Genomic DNA, 17,190 nt, shown 5'->3' with positions numbered 1-17,190 from the left:
ATCAAAAAACTATAAACTCTGAAGAATATATTACCCTAATTCGTAATCGAGTCTTTAGAATTCCTACGCCCATCGTAAAAACCACATTCGCGAGGCGTTTTCCTAACTTCCTGCATCCGTATATTTACAATTCAGTAGTAAAGGCATGCAACATATCCGAAAAGTCTCCTCTTGAAGCAAAATTCATAATTAAGAACTGGTTGAAAGATCTTAACTATACCATTTTTTCATTCCTTTTTTCTTTGTTTGAATTTCATAATTTCCTTAATTATTAGTTTATTAGATTAGTTTCTTCTTAACCTTTTGCTTACAAATTGAAAGCTCGTCTGCCACGTCACAGGCATAGCCTAGTGTGGGGCCACAGGATATATACATATATATATATATTGTCAACAAGGTTATTTCAAATAAATATATAAATATAATATATATATATATATATATATATATATATATATATATATATATATATATATATATATATATATATATATATATATATATATATTATCAGCCTACTTATATATTATTATATTAGCCTATAATTTTGGAGCAAAGTACCTACTTTGCTCCAAGCGTAAAATGTACCTACATTTTACGGTACTTACAAAACAACGACGTACCAGAACCTTACACTCCAAAACACGCACACTTATAAAACAAAATTAAACCTCAGCACTTTGGTCTGGCAATACTAACGAGGCAATCATAACAACAATGGTATCCCGCTGAATGTGACGTCACCAGTACAACCCTTATTGCTTAATTTGGGCGCTGGTAATTATTTTTTGTTACGGGTTTTTTGCGTTGGTAATGATCTTCTTTGCGACCGCGCGATTCTGATAGTCATGCTTTAATTTCCTCCAGCTTGCAGGTATTTGTTTAGTTAAGTAAACTTACTTCGGCAAAGTATTGATAGGCAAGATTTACTTAGATATGAAAGATTTACTTGCTTACAATTTGAGGTTTTAAGAGCTTATTACTTCATTGAGAGGTTTTGATGACTTGGGTTTAATTCTAAATTATGTTGATAATAGTTCAAAATATTTTTTTTATAACTCTACAATTTATCACAACAAGGGCTCAGAAGGTAAACTTACCTAGGTACCAAAGAAAAGAAAGTGACTAATAGTCACATAAGTCTGGCTGTCAGTTGTAACGGAACCCATTCTGATAAATAAACAATGAAACAAAAATACGCTTCTTAAGTTGCTGGTACCTTGCCCCGGGAGACTCAGGAGACTAAGATGTACAGTGAGCATCAATAGTAGCGGATGAAACAACGCGCCGAAAGTATCTGCCACCCTCTAATAAGTCTAATACTTTTCCAAATTGTACCTAGTATTATCTCTAAAGTTCGCGTTCAAAAGTATGAACCACAGCCTAATAGATTTACATATAGAGCCATATCTTGAGAAGCACTGGTGGCCTAGCCGTAAGAGCGTGCGACTTGCAATCCGGAGGTCGCGGGTTCAAACCCCGGCGCGTACCACTGAGTTTTGTACGAAATATCATTTGATATTTACCAGTCGCTTTACGGTGAAGGAAAACATCGTGAGGAAACCGGACTAATTCCAATAAGGCCTAGTTTCCCCTCTGGGTTGGAAGGTCAGATGGCAGTCGCTTTCGTTAAAACTAGTGTCTACGTCAATTCTTGGAATTAGTTGTAAAGCGAGACTCCAGGCTCCCATGAGCTGTGGCAAAATGCCGGGATAACGCGAGGAAGAAGAAGATAGAGCCACATCTCTTTTTTGTGAAGCTATTCGAGAATGGTAGGTACTTTTGACGCATAGTCGAATACGCTACTACGATGCAAACTGTATAGTCGCCAGATATAGTATAGGCTGTATAGTGTCAGATATATCGGAAAGGCCAAGGAGTTCACAATATCTCAACGCGCACTCTAACGCCTTTACAATAGAGGCGTGTTCAGATATTCGTGAGCACCTTGGCCGCTCCGATATATCTAATGGCAACTGTACTAAGAAAAGGTCAATTATTAATTCATTTCGTTTGTTTGTTACAGAAGCTGATTACACACTGGACGATTCATTTTGGAATGAAGAAAGCCCAGTCGGTAAGTACCTACTGTAATATACAAATGAACAAAGCCTTTAAAGTGCAAATTCAGATGTTTTTGAGCACCTTGGCCGCTTAGATTTAACTATCTGACTGTGTCTGAAGTTAACTTATAAATGAATAAATAATTAAGCGCGCTATAGCTCCGGCTATAGTCCTTACTCTGGCCCAATGCGGGGTTGGGAACTTCACATACACCTTTGAATTTATTCGCGGATATATGCAGATTTCCTAACGATGTTTTCCTTCACCGTATAGCTAGTGGTCAATATTAAATTGTATTCCGCACATAAGTTCCAAAAAACTCATTGACCGGTATATTATACGAGCCAGTATTTTGAACCTCCGGATTCAAAGTCGGCTCAGCCACCGCTGCATAAGTTATAATGAAAAAAAAACAGTGGTATCGGAATTTAGATGAAAATGATGAAGTAATAAGAAACTATTTAGAAAATTCTAAAAGAAACAACTTGGTCCTTTATTAAATAACATAATGTTTTGTGTTATGTCGCCTGCAAAGTAATATTGGTACCTAGCTCAGCGCTCAAATTGTTCATTATGACTTATCCAACTACCCAATATTCTAAATTTAGAGCTAATATCACAAAATTAAGGAACCGGCTGCCGTCTGGGCGATATCTCGTGCGTATAATGTGATTCTTGAAAAATTCACTGACTCGTTACACAAAATCATCTGAAATGCGAAATTTCCAGACAACGTCTCTCATTCCCGTCCTATGCTAAACTAGCATAAGTATGGCCTTGAGATTCATAACAACTATGCGCGATAAGAGATCTCACTTGACACTGGTTCTTGTGAAGGTATGACGTGGGTGGGATGGAAAATAACGAGCCAGACACCGTTCCTCAGGGAGGGAGGAAAGTACGCTATAACCATTTCGAAGGCTAAGTCGTCTGTCGTTGTTGTTGTTGATATTTCTTCATATTTCGCATAGCTTAGAAGTAATGAGCATTTTACGCAATATGATGTTAATAATGTAGTAAATAGTTATCAGAATCGGTATCGTCGTATAATGATATCGTCAAGGAAAAATAGGAGGAAAATATTCATAATGTAGTTGCCAGGTGATGAAGACTTACTTAAGCGAACACGTGTAATAAATGATCTTATAAAATAAGATTAAGGTGCAACTGTAAAGTTGCTTCAATCTGAAAATATATTTCTTAAAATACGGAAACAAATTATTTTTACAAATAATATAAATTTCTGAATTCTAACAGATGAGATGAACTACAAAAAATACCTGCATGAATCACAGTTTTAGATTAAAATCTAGTTAAATAAGTAAAACATTTTCTAATAAACAATTTCAAAACAAAACATAACTTCCCTGAATATACCAACGCCAAACGAATTCACCAATAGTCAGTAGCCCATCAAAACCGCTTCAAACGGGGGCTGTATTCCAAAAACTTGCAGAGTACAGGCCAGAGTTTGATTCAGGCAACTTTGATCTCAACATTCTTTACAACGGCGTGATCTGAGACCACACATATTTTGGTTCACTTGATTCAAAATTTTCGCCTGTGGTTGATACAAATTTGGAACAACCCGTGCAGGTTAGGAGAAAACTAGTTTGGCGCCTTTGATGTGGGCGCAAGGAATTTAGATTCATAGGTACGGGTTCAGAATTATAATGAAAAGGAATGCTTTTTATGATTCGGGAAGTTCTACACGTGGAACACGTTTTATCTCGAAATACACGGCGAGAAAAATGTAATTCTTCAAGCCCACTAATGAAATAACACGAGCGAGACCTGTTCACAATATATGTACATTTTTATTACTTAAGTATATAATACAATTTCAAAAGCTTATAAATATGAAAATTGACATTTGGTACTTACCAAATAAATATGCAAGCTCCTTTATTAGTTACGAAGACTAGGTAGGTACTTGTAAACACTATACATGTATAAATATTTATCAAGGAAAATTAGTGGTTCACCGCACATCATTCTGTGGAGTAAAAACTTATTTTTTGAAAATGTTGATTTATAGTAGGTAAAACTACAAGAGTATATTATTTTGTTTATCGTCGTATTTATGCTCCTTAGATATCACGGGCCTATAAATCCCGGTCTTTTTTTGATAGGCTTGCGTGGGGATATAGATCCAACACGTAGAGAGAGCCTTTGGAGAGCTTTAATGTCATGTATTTATGCTTATTATTATGCTTAGTTATATACAAATGTTTACGGACACCCCCTCAGCGTTTATCACGTTCACAAAATGTCACCATATCAGAGAATGTCACGTACGCTAAAATGTTGTGTTCGCGACCCCTGACGGTGTCATGCTGTGTCATGTGTGTGTGGTGGTGTTGGTACTTTTGTCACTGTAAGTGTCAGTCAGCTGGTTGTTTACTGCTGATGTTAGAGCTAAAACGGCTGCTGTTGGAAATCACTGGTTCATGTTTATATTTAAAATATTTACACTTCTAATATGTGGGTTTGGTGACAAAAATTATGAGTTTTCGATTTTTTTTTTGCGATTTTTTGCCAAACTTGCGTAACTATAACAATTTAAAATGAAACAAGTTATGGTCACTTTATTTAAAGCACAGTTTGACTGCTATTAAAACAATTGTGGAATGTTCCACATCTTTAAATTTCTCTATGCCATGCCTAAACACTTTTATGTGGCTGCATATTTGTAGACGGAGTGAAACTACGTAATCGTGTGTAAAAATGCCCTAATACTCGTACGGTCACAGACTTTCATTGTTGATCCATTTAGGGTTCAAGCTAATTTGGTTGTCATACTAACTGTATGAAATGTCCAATGTAAAGTGAACCCTAAATGGCTCACATATCCGATATGACATGAACGAAAAGTAACGTAAACCTATTCCGCTGCCTTACTATTATGTTGATACGTTCTTACTACAATACCTATTTACTTAGTGTTATTTTCAGCGCTATCTTGTTCATTTACGTGATACACCGTACTGGAAATGTAATTCTCAAACATGTAATCTTAAATTCAATACACAAATTGACCTGGCAAAATACGAGCGCTAACTGAGAATCTGCACAAATAGTCCCAAGCGCCGCGGCACATTTGTCGACATACGCCATTTTGAAAAGGGAATTCGCTTCCATCTTCCGTAGCTCAATCGTTTTTACGATAGCATTTGGCATAAATCGCGAGGTGAGCGATGTCGTTTACATGCGACGTGTAGTCGTGTATACACGACACGTACGCAAACAAGTTGTAGATTAAATAGGTACAGCCTTTGACGTGACAGCGCGTATTGATCCGCTTTTCCTAAAATTGTGGCAGGGCTTAGTGAATATCTAATTGTTTACTCAAACGTTCCAGAGAAAGTTCGTAATAAGGAACGCAGGCTTCGTCAAGTGCTTACAAAAACAAATCAGCTACTTAGACATCAGCTACTTAGATTGTGCTTAAGTAAATTGAAATGTCGGAACGAATCTCAGAATGCGTACAAAATTTTTAAAAATAATAATTAAAAGATCGTTTGTTTGGAGTTGGTGCTCCATTAGATCAGTTGGGAAAGTTTGTATGAGACGTGTATTGTGTATACCAACCAGTACGTATGTAAATAAGATGTCGTTAATAGTACGTATAAAATATATTTTCAACTGTATATAGATTTCTTCCCATAATTGGTTATTCACTAATTAACGAATAATTATCAAGTGATAACGAAGTCGTACATAATTCCTGCGATATTCCTTGACACGAGCCCGGGTTTGAACCAATATTCTCCGATTTGAAAGCCGCCTTACCGCTTATCTACGAGCACTTCCATACTATAACTCCTACATTAAGATATTACGCGAACGAAATAAACAGGCGTATTCCGCGTTATCACAATCGAAACACGGCAGTTCGACTCGCCTCCGGCATTTACATACCAATGCATGTAAATTCTTACATTCATACACGCGACCACGCGCCCGAGGGACGTGACTCGTCTGCAAATCGATTTCGAATCGATTTGGCGCCGGAATAAGGACGTATGACGATTGAATAGGCGATTTCAGTGGAATGAATTTATTTGAGTGATGGATTAATTCTCGTTATGGGTGGTTGAGGGTTTTAAGTCAAGTACGCGGGGTGTGAGTAATTTCATGATACGTGTTCATGTGTAAGTAGATCAAGAACACTCATGCTGGGATGTGCGAGATGTGATGACAATAAGCATACAAATGAGAAGAAGAACAGTCAGCAATAAAACTGTGTTACATTTTTTTGACAGAGCTTGTTTTAATAATAATTAATTGGAAGAGATAAAGCCGGAAAGTGGACTCAGGTCCGAAATAATAGTTGAAGATGCAACCGAGACACGTAAAGAAAAATCATCAACTGTCTAAAACGCGATCCATGATTCTGGATAGGTATTAGTAGCTCTGTGAGCTGCAGACCTCGCAAGCATAACTTAAAATTGAATAAATGTATGGCTTAGCCATTTTGATAAATTAAAAAAAACTGAATAGACAAAAAAAATTTTTAATCATCGAACCTGCTCACAAAATTTCACGAGAATCGTTTAAGAATGTAGAGGACATCCGGACATACGAATGTATTTTTTCCAAGGCTGAAACGAAGACCTTCGCTAACGTTAAAAAAAAGTTACTTTATACAGATATCTAAATGTGTTTATTGCTTGTTTGTGTTATAGTGGTTGTATACCTGAGGTGTGTGTAAACATGTCAGTTTACCGAACTCCAATCGCGATCGCTACAGCGGTGATGTTTTGATATAAATATTGTGAACGGACGGGCTTGTATCTCGGATATAATATGTATAGTGTATGTTTTCTTTTGAGGAGTATATTATAATTATATATACCTATACATTCTTTTATTGTTATATTTCTATTCATGTTTATTTGTAGCAATGTGTTTGTGTATTCAAAACTTGCATTTTATTAATTTTAGTGATTGAATACTTTTGTTTTTGTTTGTCATTCAAAGTTACTTCTTCTACTCATTTCATCAATGGTTAACAGGAACAAATCCCATACAGGGATAAATTCGTCTTTGTTGTATATAATTTACTGTGTTTCTCTTGTTTTTATTTGTATGTACAATAAAGCATATACCTACATACATACATTACATGTAATGTATGTATACGCTCAAACTGTGGAATGTAAATAACTATGATGAGAGTTTAACTTTAATATAACATGAGCTATATTTTATATTACAATAACGACTGGAATAGGTGCGCTCGTAGATCAGTTGGGAAAATGACTTTTTGCCATCATCGTCATAACATAGCAACATTTTGTTACTTTAATACTTTTTAAATCGTAACAGCGTCATAAAATACCGAACAAAACGAACTGGCACTAAAACCGGGCTTCAGAATAAATGAACAATAATCCCGGTTAAGTATTCAATTGTAGTGCTAATTTGCTATAAATTTAGTGTCTACAATGACGTAAATATTTACGTGGACTTAGGTCATTCTGTTTCTAAAATAAGTCTTAGAAAGTCCAATTCACTGGCAAACTTGAGTTTTACGATCGTCTAGCCAATCAGACTTGAAATATTCGATAGGTATCTTAATTCGTGGATTTTTTATCGTATTAATTCCCACTTGTTCTATAAAAAATTTCGATATACTTAATACAAGATTTTTTTTTATTCACATTTGTTATTCAAATGGATTCATTTTCAATTCTACCTAACAATTCGAAACAAAATATTGGAATTCATGAAACGGGAATAGGAGCGCTTTTTATATTTAAATATCTGGGAGACAGAGCTTTGCTCGGAAAACATATAAAAACTAAAAAATGCGCGTTTTCCCAGAGATAAGACCTCGCTAGATCGATTTTTCACCTCCGAAAACCCCAACTCACTGTATTTCCGAACAAAAGCGCCATTTACATAAAAGCTATACATATTTTCAAAGTTTCATTGTCATTTTCATTGTCTTTTCATTTCTGTATTCTGCGATATAGGTAACGCATATGCATATAATTGTACCCTATCAGCTCACAATCCGCAGATAACCCACGACGTAACGACGTAAAATTTTACGCCTCAAATTTATGGGATTAATAAACGATTTCAGCTTACGATTATCGTGGAAGTCTTGCGCCCACACGTAGCCTGGGGAAATATATTTGCCAATATGGCTCCTCGTGGTGGTGGAAGGTGAAATATTATTGTCATAAGGCACCGAGGTAACGAGTTCTACCGTTATAGGTGATTCGTTAAAGCGCTGTCCGAATGGCCGTTTGTCCAACATGCTTAAAGAGCAGAAGTAATCGATGAGCGATGTATTTTACGATATTAAGATCCAGTGTATTTTACGATATTAAGATCCAGTGTATTTTGCGATATTAAGATCCAGTGTATTTTACGATATTAAGATATATTTAATTTACTTTTAACTTTTGTGTAATATAAAATATCAGAGTTATGACTTAAATAAAACAAAAATATAAGTAGTAGCAAGTATTAGTCAAATACAAATACTTTATTAATAATGCCAAGTTACATGTCGGTCAATCCATAGTTCGTGATCAGCAACGCAGGCTTCATCAAATTTGCCAAGGACCAGGTGGACCAGATTCGATCCGATCTTAAAATAGGTAAATGAATTAATTACATATAAACTATCCGAGCACACAGATACAAACGGACATGACGAATCTGTAAGGGCTCTCATCTATAGTTTATAGTCTGCTAAGTTACATTCAATATGCAAACTTAACCTCTAGCCGCCCATACGTCAAACCTTGCCAAGCAAAATGAAAGTTTATTTTGTCAACACGAAGTTCAAAATAAAACGGAACAAGAGACCTTTTTATAGGTCTCTGGGCGGCTAGAGGTTAAATAAACGGAACTTCGTTTTTCCGTGAATTTAACGCAAAGTATAACGGCATGAATTTGATAGCCCTAGCTGCCCTATGTGCCCTTTTATTAGTGTACATATATCACGGCGCACAAAGGGGCTGTAGTGCGCCTGGCCCTTGACCACTCACTTTGTTTCACGTGAAAGGGCTGAATGCCACCCCTTCCTGGTTACTGTACTGTAGGTAGGGTAGTGTAGGGATATGATGGTTTCGCTTTTTATTGTGAGCCGTATCATACGTGACTTTCAATTATGTGATAGAATTAGAACGTTACGGTCATATCATAGACCTGGTTGGGTTTTTCTAAAAGTCGGTATAGAAATGGATCACCTAATTTACTAACATTAGTCTTAAGTTTTGATATGAAACACAAATAGCGAAAATCCCTCAATATTTGGCTTAAAGGGCCCGCATCCGGGCCATAACTGTTAAAAAACCCCGGTGTAACTCAAATGTGCTCGGTAGATATTCGGAATAACACAGCTGTAGCTAAGATTTTATGCACGTACGATTTTTAAGGCTTTGATGTGCATTGGATCGATTATAGTTAACAAAGGAAGGGTGCAGCGTGGACGTCTTTGGCTTGCATTTATCAGCCTTTTAGTTGGCATGCGTAGGTACATAAACATTTTGTGGGAGAATTAATAATCAGGTAAAATAAAAAAGCAATGATGTTCATCATACAGCGTCTTTATATTCGCCAGGATTTATCTTTTTGATTTTTTTCCGTCTTTTTGTCTTTAAAACACTTTCCTGAAAAATTTGAGATAGAGATTCGGGAAATGAATTAGAGATGCACTAGATATGAAATAGTAAAGATATGTGACGTTCTACGGCAAAAGGTACCATTACCTCGGCTGAATATTGAAGCGGCGTTAATAATAGCGTAAGCGCCAGCTGCCATAAGGTACCTTTTGCCGTCGAACGTCACATATCTTTACTATTTCATATCTAGTGAATCTCGAATACATTTCCCGAATCGCGCCGTAGGTAAATTTCTATTCATGAAATCAGCTAAATGTTTTATATAATCAAAATCAAAATCAATCAAATCAAAATTATACTTTATTCATGTAGGCCTAGCAACAAGGTCTTATGAATCGTAATTAATCTTAATCTATAATCTAATCGATCTATGAAAAAAAAAACCTGTTATATTTTCGTCATCATAAAATTAAATGATTAGAGAGCCTTACGGAAGGACTATGCAACTCATTTCATGGAATAAAACTTCGCTTTAGCGCTCGTAAAACCACAACCGCAGAATAAAGACAAAGAAGTAGGTACAATTTAGTTCCACTAAAACTGATCTCCATCTTAAACTTGAGTTTTTCCAGCAACATTTTTAACGCACCATTTTATTGCGTTCTCAAGTAATGAGCTAATAACCCGAGCATTTTACGATGAGCATTCTTTATTGCTGGCCAGAACAAGGCTGTTTACTTTTCAACTCGGCAGGATTAACGGTTTTTACGCCGACTTTACGCAGAGTTTGAGTTTTGTATTGCGGTGTCAAAGTTTCGGCGTAAATCTCGCTTTTGTTTCGGGTTATTAATTACAAAAGTAATGAGTGAGGTTGGTAAGTAATTTTTTTTTGGATAAAAAATGTTGGAAAAAAATGCCGTTATAAAACTTTTGTAGGCACCTACGTCCTCTCATTAGGTTCAGATATCCTTAACCAATTGTCTTTCGTTGATAACAGTTGTGTTAACCTATCAGGCTATCTCAATTTGAACAATTCTGCAAAATATATGGATCAATTCTTATAGTATTTTGTGCAACAGTTACATAATAAGCAAATATAAAAAACATCCTGCTCAACCTGGTCTTGGAGTTCACTAGATAATAGATATCATTATATTTATGTCTAAATGTGTACTGTTTAATGATTTTCTTTTAACATCTGATCAATAGAAATTGCTCAATATGACTGAAAAACATCCACTATTAACTGGGACGTCAGTTAGCCGCGACCACGACCAGTGAAACCTGAGTCGAAACGTCGGTAAATAAAGGTAATAAAATAAATTCGCGGTAGACCCTTCTATAATAATTGTGAGTTAATATGTGTTCAAAACGCGAAAGTTTTTAAATACCTATTATATCCACTATTAAACCTTCAACATTTAAAGCTAGTTAATACCAACAGCACTGATCTTCTAGTCTAGTGCATGCATCCCGACACGGCCGGGTCGTGTCACGTCCGGGGCGTGACACGACGACGGTTTTTCATGTCGCGGCTGTGTTCCTGTCACGTATGTTTTAATACTTTTATGTAACGATGTTGGAAATAGTTTGTGCCTCGTTGTGGATGTGTTATAAATAAGCAAAGCTTGAGGGGCGAAAAACAGTACAGTAGTATCCAGAAAAATGACAGCTGTTTGAATAGATATTGTTTTATTAAGACAGGTAAAATGTACTACACACTTATATTATTGAGTTGTAGTTTCTTGTTTGTTAGTAAGTATAGGTACATGATTCTGATCTTTGTATTAACTTTTAATTTATAATTCGTAATTTTGCAAACCCCTTCTATCTGAAAAGTTCTTTATGGCGTTATTGATAAACGCGTTACTGGCCTGAATTAGCTATGAATCGTTTGTCTTTATCTGTCATTCTGACTTATGTATTAGTAAGAAAAGGATAAAACATAATTTAACTGAATCTGGCCCGTAAAGTTTATTAATAAGGGCGCCCCATTTCCAATACGAAATGAACACACCTAGCGTGGTCCCACTTCTCATCAGTGAATGTGAGCCTGTGTGGTTGTTACACAACTTTTGCAAGTCTAACACCTTGCGTCCAAATACAACATTTAGCAACATAATTAACAGCTACAACTTCTCTAAAATTCTATACAAAATTAAACAGATGTAACCGCCTTACATTACTCATAAACTATTTTATTTAAACAGAGTTTCAAGCGCAATTAGCAAGACGGTAGTATAGTCGTATCATCGAGAGCGTGGAATTGCATATGTAGTATTGTTTGTTTACAGGCATTCTATATTTGAATTTTCTATTTTCTTGTACTATCAGCATACAACCACTACAAATGCAATTCCATCTTCTCGATAATTCAACTATAACCGCCATGCGTTTCTCATGGAGTTAGGCTTTTTAGTTTAAAGCGTAGAAGAAGAAGGTATAAACTGACATGTTAATCCTATGTAGATAGTCTGTTTTGTTCTAAGTCTAAGCTCGTTAATTAATTCCCGTTGTCCTTTGTCCCGCGTGATGTCATTAATAATGGCGTTCATCAAAACTCGGCAACAAAACCTATTGTATTGGGGTTTAATGTGGATGGTGGAAAGTAGCGGACTCATTGTGGTGTCCTATGGTTTCAGTTTTAGTGGAATACTATGGTTTTATCTAGAGATACTTGTATTAGAATAGAATATAATAGAATAGATTTTATTCGTAAGCACAAACAAACGAGACAATACATAATATAAAAGAAAACACAAAATAAGATTAAAGTGCCACGAAATGGCCCCATCTCAGCATGTTGCTGGTGGCTTCTAGCAACATGCTGGCAGCAGCAGTGGTGGTATTACATTGAGGAGTAGCTGAAGATGCTATTTATATAATGAATTACAAATTTGACAATAGAATATATCTTCTTCCTTATAAAGATCTCTTTTGGAATGTATTTTTGGCCTTATATTCTCAATCGATGTAAGAAAATCAAAGCGTTGTACCAATTTAATAGAATTATAATTAAATCTAAAAAAACGCAAACATATATTATATTACAATGTAATCGATCTTACAATGGCGTATGCATAATGGTATTAAAGTTGTAATTAGTATTTGCTCACTGAATTATATAACTGATACGTTGAGAGAAAAAGCTTCCATTTTGAAAGACATATTTTGAAGTGTAATATATATTTATTTGTCACTACAACTCCTTTAAATTATCTGCTCTACATATAGTGCATGACCAGAAAACATACAATTCTTAACAAATTCTTAAATACACCAAGTGCTATTAAAACTGCCCATAGCTATTTCATATTAACACACGAGGCATGGTATAATGTGCCGATATGCACGGCCCACTGACACCTTTGTCCAGACGTGTACACCCGTGAACTCGCAAATTACCTGTTCAATTTAATTGACTGACAGTGTATAATTAAAAGAGCATGTGTGACGGGGGACCGGGGGGACAAAAGAGTTCATAGGATAACATCGTTCAAATTGGAAAAGCTTATAAAAATTCAAGATATTTAAAGGGGACGCGAGTTTGTAATTTTTCGTGCTAAAAAATTGTGATGCTTTATGGCGTAATTTGCTTTATGACAAAATTATAGCCATTTACAAAAACCTGATAATATTAATTGCTTGATTTTTAATAGAATGAGCGTCGATAAGTATTTTATGGCTTTTTAAAATTTTCATACAAAACGGATATTGCGACGAAACACATTTGCCTACAACAGATATGCAATTATTTTTGGATTCATGCAAATAAATTTCTAATCATACAGGAGGTATGTTCAAGATACAAAAGTGGTTAGTTTAGTACGAAAATTGAACTGGCCACTTTATGGCATTAATACTAGAGCATTTTTAATCTATTATATTCTGTGAAATATTATTCTGTATAAGTATAGGTATTTATTTATTTATATCATAAGAAAGAATACAAATAACTTAAAACAGAGATGCGCCACAGAAACCTATAAAGGGGCCCACTGATTAACTGTCCGCCGGACGGTATCGGCCTGTCAGTTATTCGGAACTGTCAAAATTTTGTTCTAACTGACAGGCCGATACCGGCCGGCGGGCTGTTAATCAGTGGGCCCCTTTAAAGGTAATGAGTAGTGCAAATGCATCACTTCGCTCAAACTGCATGTTTAATTAATTAATTATAGGTATTGTACTGTAATCTGGGAGGCTCGGAAAACATATAAAAACTCAAAAATTCACGTTTTCCCAGAGATAAAACCTAGCTAGATCGATTTATCGCCCCCGAAAACCTCCATATAGCAATTTGCTATCGACAAGTCGTAAATTTAGCTTCCTCACTCCATTTTACACTCTAAAACCCTAAAACATGATACACACAAGTTTCACTCGGCAAACCTTCAAAGGAAAACTTCTCTATAACTTGCAAAGCGAAGACTTAGTTTAACTCACTCTATTTAAAAGTTAAAACCGCGGGCGACAGGCAAGCTGTTGTCTAAAGTGTTTATTAAGAAAATCTTAGGTCCCTGTTCGGAAACACTTTAATATAAACTTGGCGTAAAACTATTTTGAGCGGAGTGAGCTCGTGTCATGATTTTAAAGGATTTGTTTGAATTTCAGTCTTTGACAAACAGAACGGAGTCGCGGAGCGTTACAACCGTGAAATATTTTGTTACGATTTTGTATATTTTTGGAGCGCGCCATTCTCGGCATCAAGCTCCAATGAGATCGAGTTAGGAACGTCCAGATTCGACCCCGCACTAAAGGGGCCCACTGATTAACAGTCCGCCGGACGGTATCGGCCTATCAGTTAGAACAAAATTTTGACAGTTCCGAACAACTGACAGGCCGATACCGTCCGGCGGACTGTTAATCAGTGGGCCCCTTAAGGTGCAAGGGCGTACATATTACGTCATTACCAAACTAAAATGGAGATATGCGGGACATGTTGCTAGGCAAGAAAATGGCTGGTGGATCAAAATGTTAACGAAATGGTGGCCAAATGTAATAGAAATATTTTTATACAATTTTCTATCGTGGCTAAATGTCGGATGGGTTCTGTGCCTTCGACTTAACCTGTCAAAAAATACAATATGGCGGACGAATGTCTGAAATGTCATGGTATTTAAGATTAATTTCGCTTGTTGTGTGTAAGAATATTGAAAACTCGAGTCTTTAATTCATGACAGCCGCAGGTTATCTATTTATAGACTCTATTTTGCAATATTTCCCTCCCCCTCTCGTTGCACAATGTTGTATAAACGGGTATACGCGATACATTTCATTTCAATTGTTGGATGATGAAACATTTCTTCGATCCTTTAATTTTATCCATGGCATTACACTAGTTACATATTTTCATAATTCAACCCTCCACGCGGTCGTGCCGCGCGGATGACACCTGAATTATGCATCAGCCTGCATTTAACCTGCGTGCATGCGATACCGGTACGCGGTGTTATTCATACCACTACCGATGTGGTACCGGTAATTTCTATTTGCATATCTTCGCTGCTGCAGTTTCGGGGTTAATTTTAATATGGTGTTTGCGTTCCGTGCTAAATATGTTGAGGGATTCAGTTGATTCGTGTCAGGTGGAATGTCTACTTTATAATAAGTATTTGAATTAATTTTTAATATGATCCACAGAAATTTAAATCAATTGATAGGTATTATGTTCCTAATAGCAAAAGCACGCATATGCGTTTTAATGGATACTAAATAAAAACTGATTGCTCTGAAAAAAAAACTCCCTAAAATCCACAAAACTAACAGCGCGATTCGGGAAATGAATTAGAGATTCACCAGATATGACATAATAAAGATATGTGACGTTCCATGGCAAAGGGTACCATTGCCCCGGATGAATATTGGACCGGCGTTAATTATAAGCGTAAGCTGCTGGCTGCCATAGAACGTCACATATCTTTACTATTTCATATCTAGTGAATCTCTAATTCGTTTTCCGAATCGCGCCGTAAGTACCTATACATAATACCTGAAAGCTATTCATAGATTTAGAAAGAAAATGAGTGCCAAACTTGAGAAAATTAAGGCAACAACTAGTAAACTTTATAGTTGTATTTTATGCATAGAAATATTTATAGTATTCTAATTATTTAGTCGTATGGCACAAGTAGATAACATATAATTAAATTAAGGCAATCAATTAGAATTTAATAATTACAACAACATAATTATAAAGTCATATACATATTCAGTGTGTTCGGCTTAAGTTGTATTGTAAGATGAAGCACGTCAGTCCAGGGTTATATTTGGAATTTTATTATAAATATTCATTTAATAATAACTCCGAAAAAGAACCGGTATAAAATGAGCAAAATTTTTTACACCGTAAAAAATATGTTACATCTTCTGCTTGATAAGTGATCTTTACCAGTCCCTTTGATCCGATATTGAATAATAAAATGAAATAAACCTTTTTCATAAAGTGCAACCGGCATTACGAATTCAGGCTCCATCGCTGGGCCCAATCGCCGTCCGTGCCAACTCTCGTTACGGGCTGAACGGTTTAACAGTTCATTTTTCATCTCATTTTAACACGGCTTTTTAGTGTTAGGTTGAACTGCATATAGGTATTACACAATATATCAGGAATATTAGGACAAGTATCACAGCAAAAATCCATTGTCATTCGTAAACTCCTAAAAATGAAATTGCAATGTAGCTTGATTGTCAAATTTTCAACATCGGATACGAGATTTTCTAATGTCTTGGTACTTACTTATTTATTACTACGTCACGTCAAAGTAATGTCTTTTTTTGGGTAAATATAGCGTCTAGTATCCATAAAAAGTACCTAAAACAGGTTCTTCTATAAAGAAGTGCATGCGAACCATAAGGTTCGAAACATGCTGAGTTACTAAGTGACCTACAAAACATGAGTGACATTAACTAATAATATACGGTTTACTTAACTCACGTATTTTTAGTCTCTAGCGTGACATGTTTCGGAAAGTTAAGTCTATTTTCAAGCACTACTAGTTCATGAGTAGTATTCACGATGGCCGCGCACATCGTCATAGACATGGCGGACATGTCGCGCCAGTAACCAAAAATACCTACGTGAGTTAATTAATTAGCTAGTTAAAGTAAGTACCTATTTTAATAACAAATCTTCCGTGAGGCACAGACATATTAAATATATTAAAAACGGGTCACTCACGTATTTTAAGTCGAAAAACGCTCGACAAAAAGTAAAGTAAAAGTAAGTACCTATGCCTCACGACATTTAAAAATCTATTATTGACATTTTAATTAATTTTAATATCACTCTGGAAGAAACGTTTTAATTATATTATATTGTAACAAACTGTGCTTGTTATCCTAAATAACAAGTACACTCAAAAGGGTAACTCTGACACAGAGACGTCTGACTTCACTCCCAGATTGTTAGTAGTTGAAATTTTAAATTGCTCAAGTCGACAGTTGAGGCATCCGAGCACTTTCAAAGAGTTGTGACTTGCTACCTTGAAGTTCTGAAGTCTTGAATAACGTAAGATTTAGGTAGGTACTTGAAGTATCTTGT

General features: G+C 35.8%; 1 protein-coding gene across 11 annotated transcripts in view; it reads left to right on the top strand.

Moving 5' to 3' along the window:
- The window catches only part of LOC134792614 (disintegrin and metalloproteinase domain-containing protein 11), a 721,926-nt gene that overhangs the window by 395,939 nt on the left and 308,797 nt on the right, over positions 1-17,190 (top strand). For all 11 annotated transcript variants that reach the window (XM_063763848.1, XM_063763854.1, XM_063763849.1 and 8 more), the window contains one exon: positions 2,027-2,077. In XM_063763848.1, coding sequence (XP_063619918.1) covers positions 2,027-2,077 — 51 coding nt within the window. The remainder of the gene's footprint in view (positions 1-2,026; positions 2,078-17,190) is intronic.

This window comes from Cydia splendana, chromosome 8 (genome assembly GCF_910591565.1).
Source record: "Cydia splendana chromosome 8, ilCydSple1.2, whole genome shotgun sequence".
Lineage (NCBI taxonomy): Eukaryota > Metazoa > Arthropoda > Insecta > Lepidoptera > Tortricidae > Cydia > Cydia splendana.
This window is presented reverse-complemented; position numbering and strand designations above follow the sequence as displayed.